The sequence below is a fragment of the Rhynchophorus ferrugineus genome, unplaced genomic scaffold, assembly GCF_030347505.1.
Source record: "Rhynchophorus ferrugineus isolate W39M unplaced genomic scaffold, kcgeb_rfMv2 rfM8, whole genome shotgun sequence".
NCBI lineage: Eukaryota > Metazoa > Arthropoda > Insecta > Coleoptera > Curculionidae > Rhynchophorus > Rhynchophorus ferrugineus.
Window position 1 is genome coordinate 20377795 of NW_027472587.1, and position 20435 is coordinate 20398229.

The 20435-nt window shown below is 39.0% G+C and overlaps 7 protein-coding genes across 8 annotated transcripts; 4 read left to right on the forward strand and 3 right to left on the reverse strand.

Moving 5' to 3' along the window:
* The first annotated feature begins 359 nt into the window (after positions 1-359).
* On the forward strand, positions 360-1667 carry LOC143201398 (uncharacterized). The gene is made up of 3 exons (XM_076412415.1): positions 360-531; positions 581-819; positions 1433-1667. The coding sequence occupies exons 1-3, from the start codon at positions 511-513 to the stop codon at positions 1665-1667; spliced, it is 495 nt and encodes a 164-aa protein (XP_076268530.1). The 5' UTR covers positions 360-510.
* An 82-nt stretch (positions 1668-1749) lies between these two features.
* On the forward strand, positions 1750-4890 carry LOC143201397 (potassium/sodium hyperpolarization-activated cyclic nucleotide-gated channel 2). Its single transcript, XM_076412414.1, has 5 exons — positions 1750-1884; positions 1937-2103; positions 2159-2334; positions 3420-3835; positions 4557-4890. The coding sequence occupies exons 1-5, from the start codon at positions 1804-1806 to the stop codon at positions 4806-4808; spliced, it is 1092 nt and encodes a 363-aa protein (XP_076268529.1). The 5' UTR covers positions 1750-1803; the 3' UTR covers positions 4809-4890.
* Positions 4891-5946: 1056 nt separating this feature from the next.
* Positions 5947-15689, reverse strand: LOC143201687 (transcriptional regulator ATRX homolog). Of its 2 annotated transcripts, none has more exons than XM_076412903.1 (22): positions 15553-15689; positions 14747-15387; positions 14436-14699; positions 14187-14378; positions 13328-14046; positions 13103-13272; positions 13017-13043; positions 12166-12300; positions 12029-12113; positions 11868-11960; positions 10843-11088; positions 10640-10783; positions 10194-10585; positions 9141-9489; positions 8940-9082; positions 8473-8673; positions 8321-8418; positions 8140-8260; positions 7822-7993; positions 7644-7765; positions 6652-6905; positions 5947-6594 (listed from the first exon to the last, which is right to left on the reverse strand). In XM_076412903.1, the coding sequence occupies exons 2-22, from the start codon at positions 15381-15383 to the stop codon at positions 6206-6208; spliced, it is 4953 nt and encodes a 1650-aa protein (XP_076269018.1). In that variant the 5' UTR covers positions 15384-15387; positions 15553-15689; the 3' UTR covers positions 5947-6205. The 2 variants fall into 2 exon arrangements, with proteins under 2 accessions (XP_076269018.1, XP_076269017.1); XM_076412902.1 differs by having other exon boundaries at positions 12166-12321; positions 13328-14058.
* Positions 15690-15827: 138 nt separating this feature from the next.
* On the forward strand, positions 15828-17230 carry LOC143201689 (protein phosphatase 1 regulatory subunit 21). The gene is made up of 5 exons (XM_076412905.1): positions 15828-15984; positions 16035-16181; positions 16236-16397; positions 16450-16835; positions 16889-17230. The coding sequence occupies exons 1-5, from the start codon at positions 15925-15927 to the stop codon at positions 17085-17087; spliced, it is 954 nt and encodes a 317-aa protein (XP_076269020.1). The 5' UTR covers positions 15828-15924; the 3' UTR covers positions 17088-17230.
* Positions 17231-17415: 185 nt separating this feature from the next.
* LOC143201691 (iron-sulfur cluster assembly 2 homolog, mitochondrial) lies at positions 17416-18082 on the reverse strand. The gene is made up of 2 exons (XM_076412907.1): positions 17752-18082; positions 17416-17698 (listed from the first exon to the last, which is right to left on the reverse strand). Exons 1-2 carry the CDS (start codon positions 18009-18011, stop codon positions 17521-17523), a joined length of 438 nt encoding a protein of 145 aa, XP_076269022.1. The 5' UTR covers positions 18012-18082; the 3' UTR covers positions 17416-17520.
* A 594-nt stretch (positions 18083-18676) lies between these two features.
* On the forward strand, positions 18677-19483 carry LOC143201692 (protein FAM136A). The gene is made up of 3 exons (XM_076412908.1): positions 18677-18901; positions 18959-19177; positions 19239-19483. The coding sequence occupies exons 1-3, from the start codon at positions 18815-18817 to the stop codon at positions 19362-19364; spliced, it is 432 nt and encodes a 143-aa protein (XP_076269023.1). The 5' UTR covers positions 18677-18814; the 3' UTR covers positions 19365-19483.
* On the reverse strand, positions 19475-20383 carry LOC143201690 (26S proteasome non-ATPase regulatory subunit 9). Its single transcript, XM_076412906.1, has 4 exons — positions 20213-20383; positions 20064-20163; positions 19803-19996; positions 19475-19741 (listed from the first exon to the last, which is right to left on the reverse strand). Exons 1-4 carry the CDS (start codon positions 20321-20323, stop codon positions 19529-19531), a joined length of 618 nt encoding a protein of 205 aa, XP_076269021.1. The 5' UTR covers positions 20324-20383; the 3' UTR covers positions 19475-19528.
* Between the last annotated feature and the right edge of the window lie 52 nt (positions 20384-20435).

Consider the following 20435-nt stretch of genomic DNA (forward strand, 5'->3'; position numbering starts at 1 on the left):
CTGTATAGAACATTATAGCATATAGTATAGAAAACTTAAACACTTGTCACTACATGAAAAGAAGAATATATAATCTGTTATGTAGTTTATAGAGATTAAAACAAAGACTTTTAATTTATTCAAAACGGTCCTGAGATATGTGTTATTTTCTTTATATAAATACAATTAATACAATCCGGCAACATAGTGAATAAAATATATACTTTCTTAACTATTTTGGTGGTTGCGTCACACCGTCAAATGGTTAACTTAACTTTTTTCTGTGGACCTAACCTTTAGCGTTTACTATATCCAAATAACAATTTTATAACGGGACTTTTTTTCAAGTCAATATGTTAATTGGATTTCGTAGACCTTTAGATAATTTATAGATAACAAAAACCGAAGTCTGTTGAACAAGCAAAAAGCATCGTTTTATTTCAAAGTCAAAATAGAAACGTTAGTTTTTCGTTGACGTTTTATTAATTCGAGATATTTGTTTTTCGACGTCACGTTTGACCGTTTGGAAAAATGAAAATAAGTAGAAGCGCGGTAAGAACCGCACGACGCTCGATGCGGGCATATACATTTTTATTTTCAGTTTACGAAGTACGGGCATGATTGCTCGCTGGATCGACTACCAGAGGAGCACGAATACGACACTATACCAAAGAAAGGCGTCATTAACAAAATTCGACGGTGGATTATACGGATGTGCGTCGTGAGCGAGTCGAGCAAAATGTATACGCAACATCTGAGGAGCTTCGGAGCGATCTACAAGGAGAGACAGCGTCAAGTGCTCAATTACAATTTTCGGATTCATCCGTTTAGCAAGCTGAAGTAATTCGGCTCGTAGTCCAGTCAGATTAAGGGATAATTACCTCGGAATGAGGGATAATAAGTTGCAAGTCTGTACGAACTTTTATTTTGATATTCTAATAGTTGTTTCACGAAATCTTGTGTTCGATCAGAGATCACAAAATTAGTTTTTTTTTAAATATCTCACTTCCTTCGTCCCGCGGTTGAAATTCGACCATATTTTTTTTAAGTTAATCATTATTTCTCTCATAATACAGTAAAGGGAATAATTTAAAAATTATATGTTACTAAAACTTGTTTTCATAATGGTTTTAATATAAGATCAGAAATTTATTTGATACATAACATTAATTAAAACAATAAGTATATATATTAAAATGATTTAAAATATATGCAAACTATCTGTCTTCGTTAAGCTTTTTTATATGGCATTTATTTAAATTGAATTTGCATTAACTTTCGATAATCAACAAAGTATTGATAAGTTTAAATTACTACATCACAGTTTAAGATTATAACAAAGTATGACAAGATTCACTTATCATAAGACGGTTTATTATCTCTCATTCCGAGATTGATCCTCTATTTTGGCGAGAGAAGTTGTAATTATTACCATTCACTAAATCGTTTGTAGTTTAATATTGGCGATGATACAGCTGGTGCTCATATTCCTGAAGGTGGGCGCCACCTCGTTGATCTTCGTCCTGTTCGAGATGAAGAAGGCGTTCGTGCACAGGACACCGTTCAGATTGTTCGAGCTATTGTTGAACATCTTGTTCGCCATCGCCCTGATTCTCAACTTTTTCACGGGTTACTACGACGAGCCCAATCAAGAGGTCGTCCTGAAAGGCCGAAAGATCGCTACGTAGCATTAGGTTTTCATACCTCCCCCACGGCATATAAACAAAACAATGTTACAGGCAGTATCTTAAGACGTTTTTCCTCATCGACCTCGTCGTGGTGATACCCAGGCGATTGTTGTACCTCCTCGTTTGGTACCTGGACATGAGGACTGTGCAGTTGTTCCACTGCTTCGAGTTCCTGATCGTCATCAGGTTCTATAAGTACTTCAAGTTTTGCGCGGAGGTAATTTGCCGAGGGCCCCGCCTCAAATAGGTTAATTTCCACTCGTTTTCAGGTGCTCAACATCAATTATTACAAATACATGGTGGCCTTGGTGGTGATATGCTCGTTGTTCTATTGGCACATAACCTGCTGCTTGTTGATGTTCTTCCGCCTATACCTATCGTCGAAGAAATACAATCTGATGTTTGTGCACGCGAGGACCATCCAAAGTTCCTTCATGTAAGCGCCATGAACACCCCGACGCCATCGCTTTGACGCGTTTCTTCCGCCCTAGATCGGAGATGGCGAGGAGCTATCCGGAGATACGGACCCTGATCAGCGCCTACTATCGGGGCTCTTTGATCATATACAATTCGAGCTACGGGAACGACCTACCGTCCACAGAAGCCGAGATACTGCTGATCTGGTTCGGCTGGTATTTGTCCAGCTTGTTCTTCATCTACATTCTAGGTAATTCGCCCGTCAGATCGATCCAGGCAGGCGTTGATTCGAGATGGGTGCTTCGATTTAGTTTTCGCGGTTCAGACAGTGTTGCCAATCTGTACGAATTGTATGTATGTCTGGGGAATTTAAATAAATATAAAAATGTATCGGCTCGCAAAGAAATTCTTAAAACTATTGTTTTTTTATTTAATAATATTACTCCTATTTTAATCCAAATACTTGGTTAAACAATTTAATTTCGTGGAGCGCTTTTTTACTAGCTAGAGCTTAATTAGAATTGGAATTTATACATTTTTTTCATTTTATTCGGTCGGTTTAGTTTTCGCAAACAATTCTGACAGCGTTGCCAATTTGTACGAATTGTATGTAAGTCTGGGGAATTAGTTGAATTTTGTTGCTAATTTAACTCTATTTATTTTTTAACATAGTTTTCATAATCAGAATGACTTTTAGTGTATTCTATTTCACATTAGTTTACTGTTCGTGTTTATTTTATAGACTATTTGTGTGTTACTTAATTAGGGTGGGATTTTTAACACTTATTATTTTTTCCTACAAGGCGGTGAAAAGGAGGCCGATGGTATTGGAATGTAGTAAAATTTTATTGTTTTGGAAATAGATAGGCTTGTTCTTCATTAGTGAAGCTATTTGTAGGTTATTCTTTGTTAGCTTTCACATTTAAAAAGTCCCACTAGGACAGTTTCAGTGTCTGGTGATGACTGTATGTTTTTAGCCAGAACCAGAGAATTTATTAACGTGAATTAAAAGTGGTCGGGTCATGGACAAGTGATGGTAGAATGGTTTAAGTCTGGTGGATATAACGAGTGTAGTAGGACACCCTATCAAGTGTTTTGAACTATATTTGAAGAGGCTAGTTTTGATCCAAATGGGCGGTTACAACATACGTAGACCACTTTACTCTTGAGTAACGTTGAGAAATATTAGGAAAAATGTTTCAGGTCTTCGCAATTTACAATACACGCAAATTGCAACACTGCGATACTAAATTTAGATGCGATTCGAAGCACCCTGGTAAATTAACGTCTGTCATTCACCGCCCAGTGTCAATCCTGGAATTTTGACGCTTCCAGCGCTGATAATGGAGATCATGAAGGGTCAGACATCGGCCGCACACAAGTACGTCGAAATGGAACGCCAGCTCAAGGACTACATGCGCCACAAGCAGCTGCCCATGCTGATGAGAAGCAGGATCCTGACCTACTACGAGTTCCGCTTCCAGAAGAGCTACTTCCGCGAGGCGGAGATCCTCGAGACCATCTCCGAGCAGCTGAGGCAGGAGATCAACATGCACGCCTGCAGGAAACTGGTCGAGAACGTGATATTCTTCCGCAACCTCCCCATCAACCTTCTGGTGAGGATCATCTCGTGTTTGAGGATCGAGGTCTACCTGGTCAACGACATGATCATCAAGGCCAACACGCCCGGCACCAGCATGTACTTCATTAGTACCGGTACCGTGGCGGTGTATACCAAGTCCGGCAAAGAGGTGTGTATGTGTTTCATGTTCTGCCTTTACCAGGTGTATCGGAAAGTCATTACTGGTTTTTTTCGGAAAAAGGCTACATTATTTTCAGGAGATTGGAAAAACGTATTTATTCGCCTATTTTCTAGGCAATTGTTAGATGCCACCCAAAAAAAAACTGTTTGTCCTTTGAGCAAAACCATTCATAGAGCCATTTACTAGCTTCCTAGAAATTGGCGAAATGCTACTCTAAAAACGCGTGTCCCTTTGTACGCAGGGTGCGGTAGTATGACCCATTCAAGTGCTGTCAACGCTTCCTTGACCGGTTTTGCTTTATGAGATGAGCATTTTCGCGCTGTAAAAATACTTCACCGTGTCTTCGAGTTTATTCTAGACGTTCAATTCATGGTTCAATTTGATCATTTGATGTCATTGGCGATCACTATTAACTGTTTCGCAATACCTCAACAGTTGTAATACACCACGCCACTCTGGCCCCACCAAACACAGAGCATTGTTTTGCGACCAAGACGATTTGGTCTTGGAGTCGATCGGCCGGCTTCACCAGGTCATACACATGATTGTTTGCTCTTGGGGTTTTCAAAATAAATCCACTTTTCATCTCTCGTCACTATTCGATGCAGGAGTCACTTCCAATCATACCTTTGCACTCATTTTTCCATCATTTGGATTTTCTCCAATGCTCGTAATCGGTCGATAATCGTTTCTTGGAATGTGTCGTCAGATCTGTCACCTGGAGGACGGGTCCCACTTCGGCGAGATAGCGCTGATCATCAAGGACACCCTGAGGACCGCGTCGGTGATCGCCGTGGAGGTGTCGGAGATCTATCGTCTGGACCAGAAGGACTTCGTCAAGGCCATCAATCCGTATCCCGATCTCCTGGCCAACATCCAGCACATCGCCGCCGAGAGGATGGAGGTGGCCTCTATGCTGGACGAGTACAACAAGAAAGAACACACCGCCAAGAGATCGTAGCAAGCTTTGAGATAAATTCGTTAGTTTTTCAGTTATTATTGTTAGTTAATGTTTAGTGAATAAATATTAGGAATATAAAAAGGTATATTGATTTAAATTACAAAACTAGACATAAATGTTGTCGGAAGTATATGACAGATGCTGTCAAAAAACATTGGCATTTGTTTAATTTTTTAACATTTTCAATCTCTTAGTTCTCATTTCTGTTCAAATAATCACAGGGTAATGAAAATTCCAGAAATTATAGATAATTTGACGTTGAATCGAATGGTAGTAAAACAAATTTCATATCATTTTTAGTTTTTAAAGTATACGATAAACACTAGATTTCCAAAAAATGACTGGATTTCTGTTTGTATGATGTATCTCAAAAAATATTAATTTTAAAGCTGTTTAACATGGATTTTCGTTTCTCCTACCTCAAAATACATACATTTTAAGATTGTTATCTTAATCCGAGAGGTAAAAACTTTTGGTAATTTTTCCATATATATATATAGTCGTGAACATTTGGGATTTTTCACCATTTTTAAGTTTTTTGCCCCCATTTCCATTCAAATAATGACAATATAATGAAAATTACGGGGACTAATTACAAATTACACGTTTAGTATTATATAGTCAATGTTTATAACTTATGCCACCTAATTTTCACACCAAAATTGAATATGGTTCTGGATGTTTTTAAACAATCAATAATACAAACCATGTCCAAGGTATATTGGAAAAGAACGTACAATCTAACGAAATTATTGAACATTTCTTAAAAAGTTACTGGAGACTACATCCCATGTGTTAAACTTTAACAAAATTTGTTTCTTTTTGTATATACCTTGATATAAAAAAAAACACGAAGGTTTGAAGCAGCTGAAGCAGGATTATCATAAAGATGTCGTATTATTTGGACATCAGAGCGAACTACTGAGTATCCAACCTGCGATGGTCCATCACTCGGATGGTACCAGACATTAAAGATATAATTTAAAAAGATTACTTTATCACCTGAAAAGTAATCAGGACAGGCTGTCCGTTCGTACTGTCATATCATCTCAAACAGAATTAAGTTGGGGATGCTTCGCAGTAAAATAAACGGAAAGTACTGAGAGGACGACTTCTGGAATCGATCAAAACACAAGAATCATTGCTACGCATTCGAGTACAAATTTATTTACAGAGAGAACATCATAAATTAAACAGGAGTTGGAAAAATAAAATAAAACAACATATATTAAATCTTAAAATGTATGAATACAAAATTGTACGGCAGTATGTACAATATACTAACACAGAGAATATCGAGAACTAAGTCGGATCCGTATCGTAACTGATGCTTTTGAACGAAAATAAATAAAATTTTTAAGGAAATTAGAAGGGGACTTGTCACACAGCGTTCAGTGTCAGTCGTTGAGCTCTATGATATCCCTCGAGCCGCCGGCCAGGTTGTTTTGGGCCGCAATCGTCCTCTGCAACATGCTCAGCTCCTGAGGGGTGATGTTCATGTTGCCCAGCATCTGGTTCGTCAGCTGTTGTCGCTGTATCAACTGCTGTATCCGTATGCCTTCCAAGTACTGTCGCTGCGCCTGCATCTTCTGCATCAGGGCTAGTTCCTGCTGTACCCGCTGGAACAGGCTGAAGTTGCCCTCGGTCATCTGCATCTGCAGTTGCTGGAAGAACGCCGGCAGGATCCCCTTGATCTGCAGGTCCGACCACAGGGGATTGTCCTTGCGCACGATGTTGGCCAACGCCATCTGGACGATGTGGGGGGAATAGCTGCTGTTCAGGTAACCTGCCGACATAAGGGGACCGTAACGACCACCGGAATTCTGAGCGAGGTTCGACCTACCCGTCAAATTGCCCATGTTCGGCGCACTCGCGTGGTTGACGGCGACGTTTCGCCTCAACTCCTTCTCGTTCTCGAACTCCTCCCAGGCCGCCCTCCTCTCGGCCTCGTTCAGCTCCTCGTCCTGCTTGTTCTCCAGGAGCGACTGGTGCTCGTGGTACCTGAAGATGGTCTTGTCGTATTTCTGCAACATCTCGCCCAGGAGTACGTCCTTGGGCACCAGGGGAATGGGACGGTCGGCGGGTTCCAAATCCGTCCTGAAATCGAAATACCCGATGAGAAGACGTTATACAGTCTATCCGATAAAACGGCCAATGCGCGTCATCAAAATTTATGGCGCAATGTCGTATAATGTAATTTTGGATGATCATAGTCGGCGTTCGGGAAGCTTCGGCAGTTTCCGCCTATTTTTACGACGTTGCCACTTACGTGCGATCGAAAGTTATAGATCCAACGAACTGCGGCAGACATTTTTGTTGTGACCCTGACACTGGTAGGATCTTTACTAATCAATCAATTTTAATTCTGCATATTTTAGGTATAACTCATCCTGCGAAAGTTATTTATATTAGTATACCATTGAAATCACAGCTTGTTGATCATATAGACTCATTCTACAACATTAAAATGGAACAAGAAACATTTATTCAGTTGAAAGATCCTTGAAAGACCTAAAGGGATAGGATTGAATTTTGTTTGTTGAAGAATGTAATCGAAGGTGATGAGAGATCAGAAAATGCTTTCAGTTAATATGCTAAATTTGTGGTGAGTATAATTGTATAGATTATATATAAACTGCTTCGGTTACATGTTCCGACGCATCAGACAGCATTCTGTCTCTTTTTAACTAGGAGAATGATAAGGAGACATCCGCTTCGAGTTTAAAACGAATTTTACATCTTTATAAAGTGCCTTTAGCGGTGTATCCCAAGTCATATATGTGGTGCATGGGCTGTTTTATTCGAAAGACTATAAACCGTTTCTTTCCACTTTACTTGTAGAGTTCCTGGATGTCGTTTTGGCTGTAGTGCCTGTCGATCTGCTGCTCGTCGATCACCCTCTTGGAAATCGCCTGTTTCGTCACCTGCCTCTCGTATATCTTCATCTCCATCGATCCCTAAAATCACGGAACGAAATCGGGGATGACCTATATATATATATCATGCTACTCACGTGCGTGACGAATCTGTATATGTAACAAGGCTTGGTCTGACCAAACCGGTATACCCTGTATATGCTCTGAACGTCGTGGGACGGGTTCCACGACACGTCGAATATAATCACCCTGTTGGCCGCCACTAGGTTGATACCCAAGCCGCCGGCTTTGGTCGATATGAGGAACAACCTAGAACGTATAAATTAGCGTGGATTACCGCGACTGGCAACATTTCAAGTCGCCTTGTATTGTAAGTTAGTCGGCAACGACTAGTAATATTAATAGACAATCAAAAAAACTGTGTCTCGTGCCTTATCGTGTGAAAAATTCCGTACCTTGCTCGAGTATTATCCGGGTTGTTGAAGGCGTCACACCACGCCGCTCTGTTATCACAGCTCGACGACCCATCCAGACGAAAATAGTCCAAACCTATCGCCCAGGAACCCGTATGACCACCTAGCGGAGAAAGAAACAATTAGTTCCGATAACACAACCCCACAGGGGCGAGGGTACTACCGTTTTTGCTCGTTACTCCTCGTTGGGTAGACTCGTCGATTCTCTCGAGGAAATACTCGATACAGTTCAGCGTGTACAACGACTGGGAGAACACCAATCTGCAACAAAGCGATCGGTGGTGATTTAAACAGCCCGGAAGGCTCTCGACTCACATTTTGTCACCGATATCCTCGCACTCCCTCAGGATCTCGAATAGGAGGAACATCTTCGCGCTCAGATCGGGATTGTCCAGGTCGGCGTCCTCGACGTACTGCTGCCACCACTCCTTCGGCTGGTTGATCTCGACGTCGCTCTCGGAAGACTCTCCCGCCTCCCGTCTCTGGGCCGCTTGCGCCCTCGTCATCCTTTTGCGCCTAGATAATGCAAGGATATTTTCATTTATCCGAATTAATAGTCTGAGCGAACAGGCGCTCTTATGGCAAGCTCTGCGCAAGCACATAATAGTAAAGGAAGTACCGGGAACTCGTTTAACGACTAACAAAGGTAGTAATATACTAGATTATTTGTTGTTAACGGTTAATTTTAAAATGCCCGATTATAAATCGTAGGTAGAAAACGAGAGAACGCAATATTCCCCTGCGTTTATCGTATTCTGTTAACGAAACCTCGGCGAAATTACCTGGTAGATTTCTTCGATGGGGACTTTTCCGAGTCGGAATTGCCCGACTCCGACGAGTCCGAGTTGGGGGTGGAGGATCCGTTCTCGTCGGAATCGTCGTTGATGAAGTCGCGCAGGGAACCCTCCGAATCGTCTTCTATCATCTGAAAAGGACGCCGATTACGGAACCCGAAGTACCAGACCGCGACGGAGCAAACTTACATTCTTCTCCCTGTCGTCCTGGCTCTTCTCCTTCAGCACACGCGGATGAGTGCAGATCCGCTGAAGATACTGGTAGTCGTTGAACAGGAAGGATGTCTTATTGGAGGTGTCCCCCTTCCTGGCGAGGTTCTCGATGTAGTGCTTGTACAGCTTCACCTGGACCTCGGTGAGCTGGATGAACAGCACGAACTCGTACTTGGGCGGCAGGTAGGGCGCCAAAACCGCGTAGTCCTGTCTCTGGACGACGCCGTCCAAGAGTTTATGCAGCACGTGCGACCTCCTCCGCATGATGGCGATGTCGTGTGGCGTCGAATCGGTATACTGGCCATTGGTGATGGGGTTGACGAATCTAAAGAAGGAACGTATCATCAGGTAGTAAAAATTCATCCCCTAACATTGAGAATATTCCATTTTTGAAACTTCTGGATTCGTTCACAATTGTTGATAGTGATGTATAGTTAAATACAATTTATTAAACTGGCAACATCGCACATTGTAATAGTCTATTTAAAATTACAGTGAACTCTCATCATCACGATGCCGAGTTTATTGCCTATCGCAATTTGTTTTAAAACTAGACAGTAATTTTTCATTTTCTTTTAGTTAAAAAGAGATACAATTCTGTCTGATATGTCCGAACATGTAGCGGAACCAGTAAAATTCGCCTGGTTGTCAAACGTCTGCAAAATTCTTCTAAACATTAGTGATGATGATGAATAGTGAATATAGTTTATTATTTATTCATATATATATGAATAGATAATATAGTCTAAGAAAAGCTAAAAATAGGAGAGCACCAACAGGAGAAGCAAAAAATGATTACGGAATAAAAATCAAAATAGAAACAGTAGAGAAAAAAAAACAGAAATTGGACAGAGACTGATTCATTCTAGAGGATCTAGAAAACCTGGACTATAGGTGGACGTAGGAAAATTACCAGTACAGCGTAGGCTTTGAAATTGATTGATTCGCCTTGGCCTACTATCTTTTATTCTGATCTATGTGTATCTATCATGTAACTATCAACTTGTAACCCCCCCTAAGGGAACTCACCTATTCAGGTACTCCTTGTAGGTACCCAGCAGGTTGGGTTTGATGAACTGCACCATGCACCAGTACTCACGTAGATTGTTCTGCAGCGGCGTGCCGGTCAGCACGATCCTGCGAGCGGTCTTGATCCTGTTCATCGAGATGCTGAGACTGGTCTTCTCGTTCTTCAGCAGATGACCCTCGTCGCACACCACCAGGTCCGGCCCCGGGTCCACAAGGCCCTCCTGGAAGATCTTCCGACACCTCTTGGTGATCGTCTTGTTGTCGGGGTTAGTCAGCGTGCGGAACATGTTGTAGCCGATGATGAGCACGCCCCCGTTCTCGTGCCATTCGCGCACCTTGCAGCTGCGCTCCAGGTTGACCGAGGCAGTTCTGCAGGAGACCAGCTCGTAGACCTGAGAGGAGACGGTTTGTACCGGTCGCGAGTAAGTTTCGTGTCAGCCACCTACCTCGAATTCGTCGTCGTTTTTCGGCACCCACTTGGCGAATTCGTTCCTCCAGTTTAACACGGTGTTCACCGGACAGACCACCATAACCTTCTCCACCTTGGTCTTCTCGCTGTTCAACAAGAGCGTGTGGGACAGAGTTATCACCTACATTCAGACGGAAACGTTAACGAACCAAGGACCGGGGGATCTGATGAAACGGGTACCTGCAAAGTTTTTCCCAGGCCCATGCAATGGGCCAGAATGCATCCGGATCCGGCTGTGTTCTTCGCCCTCTTGATCGACTCGAAGCAAGCGTCCCACATAAACTTGACGCCCTGGACTTGGTGGGGCTTCAGCTGTTTTACGAGATTCTTGTGGACGCTGAGCAGAGGCGTCTCGTCCTTCTCGTCGAAATCCAGGACGACCTTGTCCGGTACGGCGTCGGCTTTCAGTTGGAATATTTGATTGTACTGAAAAACAGTTTGCGAGTCGTCATCACTGAGTACTTGTTGCACTGTTGATCGTTATCGACACAAGTGTACGTGTATGTACCCTCTAAGTTAATATAACTTAAAATAACTTTTGTTTATAGGCAGTTTTTGTGTATATTTACCTCATATTTAGAGGAAGAAACACTTATAGAGAAAAGAGATAAAGCTATATCAGAATTGGGAACTCGTATAGCCAATATATATATATATATATATATAACTCATGCTACCAATTCTGTTCGTTAATGTGAACTTCGCTGGAAGGAAAATACAAAAACCAAAAGAACTGGAGTTCAAATATAGAAAAACATATTGGTTAACTGGAAAACACTCACAATTATCAGTGCATAATAAATTGCTATCAAGCAGGCAAGTGTTCAAACCTATATGGACATACAGAATTCAATTATGGGGATGTTCAGTGAAAACTAATGTAAATACAATACAAATTTTCCAGAGAAGTATCTTTGCAAGGAGACATGATGACAGACTCCATTCTCATGACACACAAAAGCATCAAACCATTTGATCTCGTATAATGTATTATACCAGAAACTAAGATATGGCCCATGGGTCCTCCTCCTAATAAAGCAAACAGAATAATGCCAAAAGTATATAGTATCTAATAAATCTAATTAACTACTAGTTAATAACTATATTAATTTATTAATAAAGAAAATATAAAACTATTATTTTAGTTTTGATAACAAGTGAACTCTTTGTTTTGAAATCCCCTGTACCAAATGTCTGGATTGTACCTTCTTCTGTTTCTCGGCCATGCGGGCTTTTCGCTCTTTCTCGTCTTGCTCGGCCTTCTTCGTGGTCTCCGATAGCGAATCTCGCCCAATCACCTACAGAACAAATCAGATGAAATCAGTGACCCGCAATACAATCAGCTTCGCTCGTTATTCCTACGTACTTTTCTTATGTGCTTCCTGGTGGATTTGTCCTCTTCGTCGCTGCTGCTATCCTTGGCCCGTTTGATTCGTCTCCTCGCCGGCTTTCTTCAGCGAAACATAACGTTAAAAACCATCCACCTCCGTAAAAATCACTTACTTTTCCTTAGTATTTTCCTCGGCATCGGATCCGTTCTGGTCAGAGGAACTACCTCCTTTGTCGTCGTCGGAATCCTTCTCCGATCCGGAGGAATCCGATATCAGCGCCATCTTCTTGGTTTTCTTCTTGTTGTTTCTGGAAATGGCACGTTTCGATCTGATGCATCGCGAGAAAAACTTTAGTTTGTACTAAATTTATTTACTAATGTATTTCTTCCTTTGTTGCTTGTTTAGGGTATGTTTTATTTTTCACGCAATTAATGTCATATTCATTTAAGGCCTTTTGAGAGTTCTTTTGCAGAAACTAAACTTTGATTATAGAAAAGTATTAATGCATACTTTTGGGAGTAATTTAGAATAAGAAAACCACTATAACGTATTAAAATTATAAAATCGCTCAAATTTAAACCAAATTGATAGTAATGTATACTATACTTCCCATAAATTCATACAATTCGTAAAACTGGCAACACAGCAAATTGGGTTATAACTTTTTACTTCTAGATGCGCTCACCATTGTTGATAGTAATGCATACTATATTCCCCATAAATAAATACAATTCGTAGAACTGGCAACACCGCGAATTAGAATATAATTTTTCAAACTTCTAGTTGCGCTCGCCATTGTTGATAATATATACGGTATTCCCCATACATAAATGCAATTTGTAAAACTGGCAACACCGCGAAGTGATATTTTTTAACATCTAGTTGGGGTTACAATTGTTGATAACGACGTATAAGGTACTGTATATTCCCCTTAAATAAATATAATTCTTCAAACAGGCAACATCGCGAACTAAAATAATTGCAAAATTTTCCGGAAGAGTCCGGCTGATGCATCGTACTTACCTCTTTGGGGAAACAAATTCATCATCACTGAAAAACACAAAACTTTCTAATACTGCCATCGTTCTAAAATCTTTGAAATATTTTACCTTGCCGTTGGAGAATCTTGATCCTCGCCCTTTTTCTTGTTTTTCGTGTAGGTGCCGAAATCCTCGTCGCTATCGGTATCGATAGGAACTGTGTTCATTGGCTCGTCGTCGCTCTTCTCGTGGTCTACCTCGTTGTGGTCATCACTAACGTCATCATTTATTTTCGAGCTCTAGGCAAAAGAAAATCAATAATACTGTGGCAAGACAACTAACGGTGCTTTTTACATCAGGCTTCCGCGATTTTTCTGCCGTGTCATTATCCGTCTGCTGTTGTTCCTTGCTTGCTTTTTCTGCCTCGGCACTCTGGATTTCTTTATCATCTTTTTCAGTATCCACCGTCTCCTGGCTTCCCGAATCATCCGGCAAGATTTTCATCGAGTTGTCCGCTTCATCCTCGCTAGAACCACTAAGCACCTTCTTGTTGAGCTTCAGAGTGAGTTTGATCCCCTTGTGCCCGTGCTCGCTCTTGCTCTTCGTGCCGCATTTATATAATTCCACGAGATCTTCGCATTTGTATCGCGGTAATCTGATGATGACATTTGTCTTCGGCAGATCGTCGGCAACGGCCTTCCAGTCTTCATCGCTCGTCGGATTTCGAGACTTCTCGGTTTTGTTTCTCTTGGGGTTATCCTCGCTTGAGTCATCTGACCATGCTTTTTTCTTTTTCCTTTTCTGTTTTGAGTTATTCTCATCTGCGTCGCTATCATCATCATCATCATCATCGTCACGGTCAGATATCCTACTCGAGCGAATCTTCTTGATGCCCCTGACTTTATCAACATCAGCATATTTGGTTTTTGAAGATCTCTTCGCGTGACCGCTCTCGTAATCGGAATCATCGGAGGGGCTCCGCGTCTTTTTTCGTTTGGTGTTGCTCGAGGTTCTTTCGCTGCCAGAGTCAGTAAGAATCGTGACGTCGTCGCTGGAGCTGTCCGACGTATCATCTAAAACGAAAACTATATTTGGCTAACATTAAAAAAACTAGCTATCTCTCAATGGTTAAACATGACATGACATAATATAAAATAAATAATTCGGGAAAATGGTGGGACAATTGTAAGTATATAAGTATCATAAATTGTACCTTTTTCAGCGTTTAAATTTCGCAACCCTCTTCGACCAACAGCCGATTTTTCGAAATCACCGTCGCTATCCGAGGAATGAACACTCTCATCGCTAACCAATACATTATTCCTTGGCTTGTTCCTTAACGTGCCTGTATCATGCTTTTTCGATGATCCATTGCTCGAATTGGCCTCTTTGTTCTCCTTGGAATCTATAAAAATGGGTGATGAAGAACATTGAAAACCTGAGATTGAAAAATTATCCTAACCAGAATCACCTTTTCCAACTTGCGATTTACGCATGGCGCTTTTCAATGGGCTCTCAATCTTTCCTTTTGGGTTTTTCTTGGGCGTTTCTTCATCAGAACTGGATAAAATAATAACAGAACTGTCGAAGGTAACTGACTTTTTGGGTTTTGGTGATAATAAATCTAGGGGTGCTGTATTCGGTTCCATAAGCTTATGTATGTCAACTAGTTTTATAAGGGGCAGCTTTAACTCAGTTACCACACCTGTATCACCATTAGTTTTATCTAAAAATCTTAATTATATTCCTACTTTCAAGGTTTTTTACACATACCCTTAACATTTTCTTCAGATTCACTATCTTCCTTGGATTCCGAAGAAGTATCATTTTCATCACCATTTTTATCTTTTATTTGTTCACCATTATTTGATTGAGATATAACACCTATACTTATAGTAGAGTCCTTCTGTTTCGCTGGTGTCCCTTCAATAATTTCGTCAGAGTCTGTACTGGAATCTTCAACTAAATCTCCATTTTCACTAACTTTATTTACATCTTCTGGTGTTGGTTCTCCAATGTTAGTGTCTTCCTCTTGAACAGTGCTTACAGTTTCATTTTCTAATATAGTACTTAGACTAAGGTTTTCTGAATCCCCAGTTTGATTAGTATTAGTATGTTTTGTTTCATTTTTCTCTGAATTATCATTTTCACTTATACTATTGTCTATATCATTATTATCAACATTTATCTTAACTTTGGCTTTCTTGTAGGCCTTGCTAACTTTCTCTCTAACATTCCCCACTTTCGAGTAGCACTCGTTGAGTGTGTGTTTGACTTTTTTGAATAATTTACGATCGTTATCCCCATCTAGTTTTTTTAATACACTATCTATATCATCTATCGATTCTAGAGCTTTAAGAGCATTCTGCACGGCCTCTAATAACTGCTCTACATTGATGTCATCCGGCATAGTGCTAAAAAAGGCACAGATTCAGTAATAAACAAACAGACAAATATTAAATATTTATTATTTCCCGCCTTTGTAACAGGCCGAAAACGTTAATGAATAAATAAGGTTGCTGAATCGTTAAGGAAATAAATCAGGTAACTATGCAAAATAGATCAACAAAAGAACGCACCTGTTCTATAATACTAATAAATATAACGAAAAAAAACAGCAATTTAATGTTTTAAGGCCGACATTTTCAGCTTCATTAACTTTGACAGCCGACAGAATTTCATCAGAGCGCTAATGTTGCCATTTTCCCAAAAATTGTACTTTGGTATTTCGTTTATTTTGTATCAGTTATGACTTACATTTTTCTAATATTGTTCTCCGAGTAATAATAACCTAACGCTTAGTGTTGCTGAAGCAAGATCTAAAATGATAAATTAATAAGAAAAAGTTTAGGTGTTTAATTGGTTGTCTAGTTATTGTTACTGACAGTGGGCTAACCTAATTTGCTAGTTGTCAATGCAGTTTTTTATAATGAACACAAAATATATATAAAATGGATAAACAAACAGATCTAGAGGCCAAGTATCAGAAATTGGCAACGGAATATTCCAAAGTAAATCGAAAGGATCATGAATGACGGTGAATTATGCGGATAATTTTTAGGTTCGTTCTCAAGCTACCGTTTTAAAAAAGGCGGTTCTAGATGAACAGGCGAAAAATGTACACCTTAACGAAACCATCAAGAATAGCGAACAGACAATTAGGAAACGGGATCAAGAAATGGAAAGTCTCACTTTCAGGAATGAGCAGGTGTTGTGGATTATTGAAATATCTGTTCCTTTATTTTAAAACCATATATTTTAGTTGACAAAAAGAATATCGGTGTTGCAACAAGAGTTGCAGATTAATAGTCATAGTAGAAAAGGGAAACAAAAAAGTGCAGAAATTGCAACCCCACCAGACATGGGTCTTCTTGATGAAGAGTTGCAGAAGAAAATTTTAGAAAATGCCCATCTTTTAAGTAGTGTAAGTTCTGCTTTTTGAAAATATGTAATTTGTCTTAATATATCAATTTCAGATATCAGATAAGGATCTAGAAATAAATAACTACAAAGAGAAGATAGGGTGGATGGAAGAAAAGATTTTAGAACAACAGAAGCAACTGGCTGGTTTGGAAGAGAAATTCCATAAAACTTGCAAGGATAATGAGACACTTACTGAAAAACTGAAGTGGTGTAGCCTGAATCAGAACAGCAATAAAGAAAAAGAGGACTGGGAGGCACACTGGAAGGCTGAAGTGGAGAAATGGAAGTCAGAGTGTGAATTATTGAGGAGTAAACCTAGTTCAAATGAGCATTTATCTGAATATTACGAATCTCAGCTGAGGGATATGCTTGAGTTGAAAACTTTAGCTATATCTGAGGCAAAGTCACTGAATGCAGAAAATCAGGGTTTAAAATCAAGGTAAGGGTAGAATGTTTGTTGTAATCAACTAATGGTTGATAAGGGACTTTTAGATTGGAGAATCTTATACAGGAACACACGGAACTACAAAACAAACTAGAAACAAGCTATGAGGAACTGGTGACAACCAACAAAAATTACAAATCTCAGTTGGATGCGATGACAGAACACTTAGCAGCACAAAATGAAAAAATTACCCAACATTGTGATGAGATACAAATCTTGAAACACAGGTTAGCGTCAAAAAAGTAACATTCTATAAAAAAATGAACATTCCTACCCAGTATTGTGAAGGAACAACTTTCATTGTGATATAAGTAAAGCGTCAGTTGTTTATGATCAGTTTCATCCAAATGTTCGATATAAATATATGAAATTTTAAATGATCAAAGCCTTGGAGGAATTGTTAAGTTTTACGATATGTTAATGAGTGTTTGTTAGAATGTTATATACATTAATATTTATAAAAATCTTTTACCTTTATGTGTAACATCTCTGTATATTTGTGATGTAATAGCAACACTATATTTCATTTGGCTTTATTTTTTAGTCTTGTATCGATTACCATTTACAAAAACACTTATTTAAAAACAAAAGCTATATATTTAGGGTAATAAACAACAGTCAATAAATAAAATCTTTTCTTTCTACCTTTCTTTGTACACTACTAAAGATGTAGATCACATCAATCCAGTCTTACAGCGAATGATGATCCACAGGAACATCCTTGTTCAGCTAAGGGGTTACTAACTACTTTAAAAGAGGACCTGATTAGTTCTTCTTGATAATCTATAGTGGAACCCTTCACGTATTCCAAAGATGTTTCGTCTATAACAACTTGGGCTCCTTTCTTCGAAAATACCCTTAAATTATGAAGTGATTTCTCTACATTTATCATCTATAATAATCTCAGTACCTATCGTCGTCGTTCAGTTTAGAGTCCAGATCGAATTTATACTGAAATCCAGAACAACCACCACCTTCAACAGACACCCTGAGGAAACTATCCGGCGAATTATTCGTGATTTTCTTTAATCTCTCCACACATCTGTCAGTTAATAACAATTCCGCTTTAACATTCTCCAGGGGTTTGACGGTCGAAGTAATACCACGAAAACGTGGATTTTTAAAGAATTCCCTGACTGTGCGTAAAGTTACTTGTGAATTTGCAAACATTTTATTTCTCGAAAAAGTCAAACAAAAATATCTGATATAAGGTTATGTTACTGCTAGTTATATGAATGACACAATCCAAACAATGCCCGTTTTTTCGGTTTGAATGGATGGCATGGGTTGAAAGATTGGAGACATTTTATTAGGCATAGAATTAATATTATAGTTCCATAAAAGTGTCTATATCATGCATAGAAAAATAAGATAATCTTTATTCTACTTATTAAACAATTTGTTTGTATGTACTTCCTGCAACCCTCCGTACTTAAAAATAATCAATAATTTAAATTATTCTTAAAATAAATAGTATAGGGCATACTAAATATTACATAATACAATAATGGATATAATCCTTTTTTTAATTTAATATTTTTGTTGATATAATTAAAAAAATTTTTAGAAAACGAAACGTACTTCGTTATTTTAAAATATATACAACCCGTAATATGGCTGGGATCTTTTCGTATATCTTATTGTGATATATCTAATACTAATAATATATTTTACATTAATATTATTACAAAGAGCAAAGAAAACAGAACAAAAATAATAAACAAACAGGGAGATAGAAAGTAAATTCGAATATAAAATTAATAGTCAGTATTTTCGTAAATGATTTGCTCAATACTAACAATTAAAATTAAGCTGATTATAAATGATATTAAATCGATTCTAAATCACAAAGATCATGTCAGTTTAAAAGATTTTTAAACTGTTGCATAACCTATTTATCAGCGTGTAGATAATTTAGGTTATAGCGGTACGTTTGCTTGAAGTTCGGGAATTTATTAAATAAAATCTAGAAAATGGTCGAGCAACAGAGACAACGAATCGAACAAGAAATGACCAAAATGATTAACGATGTAGATTTACAATATTTACGAAAGATGCAGGTAGGCTCGTTCGGGTATTGAAACAAGTGCATTCTCTATGTCTTAACGTTGTTTCAGGCAGATATGCATCGCTGTGCTGCTGCATGCTGTGATAATCGGGAAGCCTCGCTGGAACGAGTACAGAAATGCGTCGATAACTGCTCGGTCTCGTTGAATTGGGCTCAAAGTTACGTACAACAGCAGTTTGAGGGTTTACAGAATAAGCTCCAAAGATGTGTTATGGATTGTAACGACGATGTTAAAGTTAAAATAGGCCCCAATCCCACTCAGTCAGAAGTAAGTTCCAATAAACTTTAATATTTTTGGATTCACGCTAATTTTATATTCACTATGGCAGATTGATAAATACACAAAGATTTTTGAAGACTGTGCCACGAGGTGCGTAGACCGGCAGATTGACTACATCCCTTCTTTGTTAAAAAAAATCAAAGTAGACCTCGCAAAAGGTAAAGAAAATAGTTAATATTAGAGTTTGGCATCGTAATCTGTTTCCTTTGAAGACTGTTGTGGGAATGGTGATATGTTGTATTAGTTGTAAAAATGTTCTTGCATTTACAAAATAAAATCCAAAAATCCTTGTCATACTCTGTTTTAATATCTATAATCACTGATAAATTAAACATTTTCTTACAAAACTACAATGTTACAACCTAACAATCCTCTTCCCGCCCATTTCTTAGGGATAAGGTTAACAGTGGCAAATCTTTCGCCTCTTTTTACTTTAACACTAACAGAAGAGCCTTCTGAATGTTGGACAACTGTGGCAATATCCGTGATAGCCTTAAAGTTGGAGGAGTTCACTGAACCAAATTCAACAATTTCGTCATCTGTTTTTATACCCTGGAAATGTAGTTGAAATCATATATGCATACAATTCTGTCATGAAATCCCATGAAATTACCGCATAGTCGGCTGGGGAGCCTCCACTGACAATAGTCACTTTTGCGAATGGGGTTATGTGTATGATATTTTCAGACCTCATATTAATACCACATGACTGTATATCCATGACATTCTCTGACGACGACGCCGAATAATATCCTTGCAAGCCATTTTCTATTCGTTTCATAAGCGACTTATGATCGTTTTGAAGACCTTCCAACACAACACATCGAGTGACACAAAAGTACAAAGAATCCTACATATGTAAGAAACAACTTACAGATTATTCGGTGGCGCGCGTGCCTCACTTGATATATATCAATGGAACTTATGGGAAAACCCTCATCGTCCACAAGAGGATCATTCATACCTACCCCATTCTAAAATAACTAAACTATAACGGGTTATAAATAAACTGTTAAATATCACCTGCGTCAAAATACCCGTTAATTCTTTTATTTCGTCTTCGATTTTGTCTTTTTGTTTCATTAACTCGAGTACCTGAGCTCGAATCGAGGCCTGATCAGGTTGATCTCTCATTTTATCGGTTATAAATAAAACTGGAAATGACTACGCGAAAGCTTGTCAACAATAAATAAAAGCGAGGTTATGTTTATTGGTTTCTTCTAGTTCAGTGACACACATTAATAAA

Excerpts from the sequence above, each read along its gene's own strand:
- LOC143201398 (XM_076412415.1), top strand. The coding sequence starts at position 511 with ATGAAAATAAGTAGAAGCGCG. Across the intron at positions 532-580 it reads TGAAAATAAGTAGAAGCGCG|TTTACGAAGTACGGGCATGA; the intron begins GTAAGAACCGCA and ends TTTTATTTTCAG. Across the intron at positions 820-1,432 it reads CATCCGTTTAGCAAGCTGAA|TTTAATATTGGCGATGATAC; the intron begins GTAATTCGGCTC and ends AATCGTTTGTAG.
- LOC143201692 (XM_076412908.1), top strand. The coding sequence starts at position 18,815 with ATGGTCGAGCAACAGAGACAACGAATCGAACAAGAAATGACCAAAATG. Across the intron at positions 18,902-18,958 it reads AATATTTACGAAAGATGCAG|GCAGATATGCATCGCTGTGC; the intron begins GTAGGCTCGTTC and ends ACGTTGTTTCAG. Across the intron at positions 19,178-19,238 it reads CCAATCCCACTCAGTCAGAA|ATTGATAAATACACAAAGAT; the intron begins GTAAGTTCCAAT and ends TCACTATGGCAG.
- LOC143201691 (XM_076412907.1), bottom strand. The coding sequence starts at position 18,011 with ATGTTTGCAAATTCACAAGTAACTTTACGCACAGTCAGGGAATTCTTT. Across the intron at positions 17,699-17,751 it reads AAACTGAACGACGACGATAG|GGTATTTTCGAAGAAAGGAG; the intron begins GTACTGAGATTA and ends TCATAATTTAAG.
- LOC143201689 (XM_076412905.1), top strand. The coding sequence starts at position 15,925 with ATGGATAAACAAACAGATCTAGAGGCCAAGTATCAGAAATTGGCAACG. Across the intron at positions 15,985-16,034 it reads TGGCAACGGAATATTCCAAA|GTTCGTTCTCAAGCTACCGT; the intron begins GTAAATCGAAAG and ends GATAATTTTTAG. Across the intron at positions 16,182-16,235 it reads TCACTTTCAGGAATGAGCAG|TTGACAAAAAGAATATCGGT; the intron begins GTGTTGTGGATT and ends CATATATTTTAG.
- LOC143201397 (XM_076412414.1), top strand. The coding sequence starts at position 1,804 with ATGAGGACTGTGCAGTTGTTCCACTGCTTCGAGTTCCTGATCGTCATC. Across the intron at positions 2,335-3,419 it reads GTTCTTCATCTACATTCTAG|CGCTGATAATGGAGATCATG; the intron begins GTAATTCGCCCG and ends TGACGCTTCCAG. Across the intron at positions 3,836-4,556 it reads ATACCAAGTCCGGCAAAGAG|ATCTGTCACCTGGAGGACGG; the intron begins GTGTGTATGTGT and ends ATGTGTCGTCAG.
- LOC143201687 (XM_076412902.1), bottom strand. The coding sequence starts at position 15,383 with ATGCCGGATGACATCAATGTAGAGCAGTTATTAGAGGCCGTGCAGAAT. Across the intron at positions 14,379-14,435 it reads AGTTGGAAAAGGTGATTCTG|ATTCCAAGGAGAACAAAGAG; the intron begins GTTAGGATAATT and ends CCATTTTTATAG. Across the intron at positions 12,322-13,016 it reads GAATTTGTTTCCCCAAAGAG|ATCGAAACGTGCCATTTCCA; the intron begins GTAAGTACGATG and ends GCGATGCATCAG.
- LOC143201690 (XM_076412906.1), bottom strand. The coding sequence starts at position 20,323 with ATGAGAGATCAACCTGATCAGGCCTCGATTCGAGCTCAGGTACTCGAG. Across the intron at positions 20,164-20,212 it reads TAACGGGTATTTTGACGCAG|AATGGGGTAGGTATGAATGA; the intron begins GTGATATTTAAC and ends TAGTTATTTTAG. Across the intron at positions 19,997-20,063 it reads CGCGCGCCACCGAATAATCT|GTCTTCAAAACGATCATAAG; the intron begins GTAAGTTGTTTC and ends TTGTGTTGGAAG.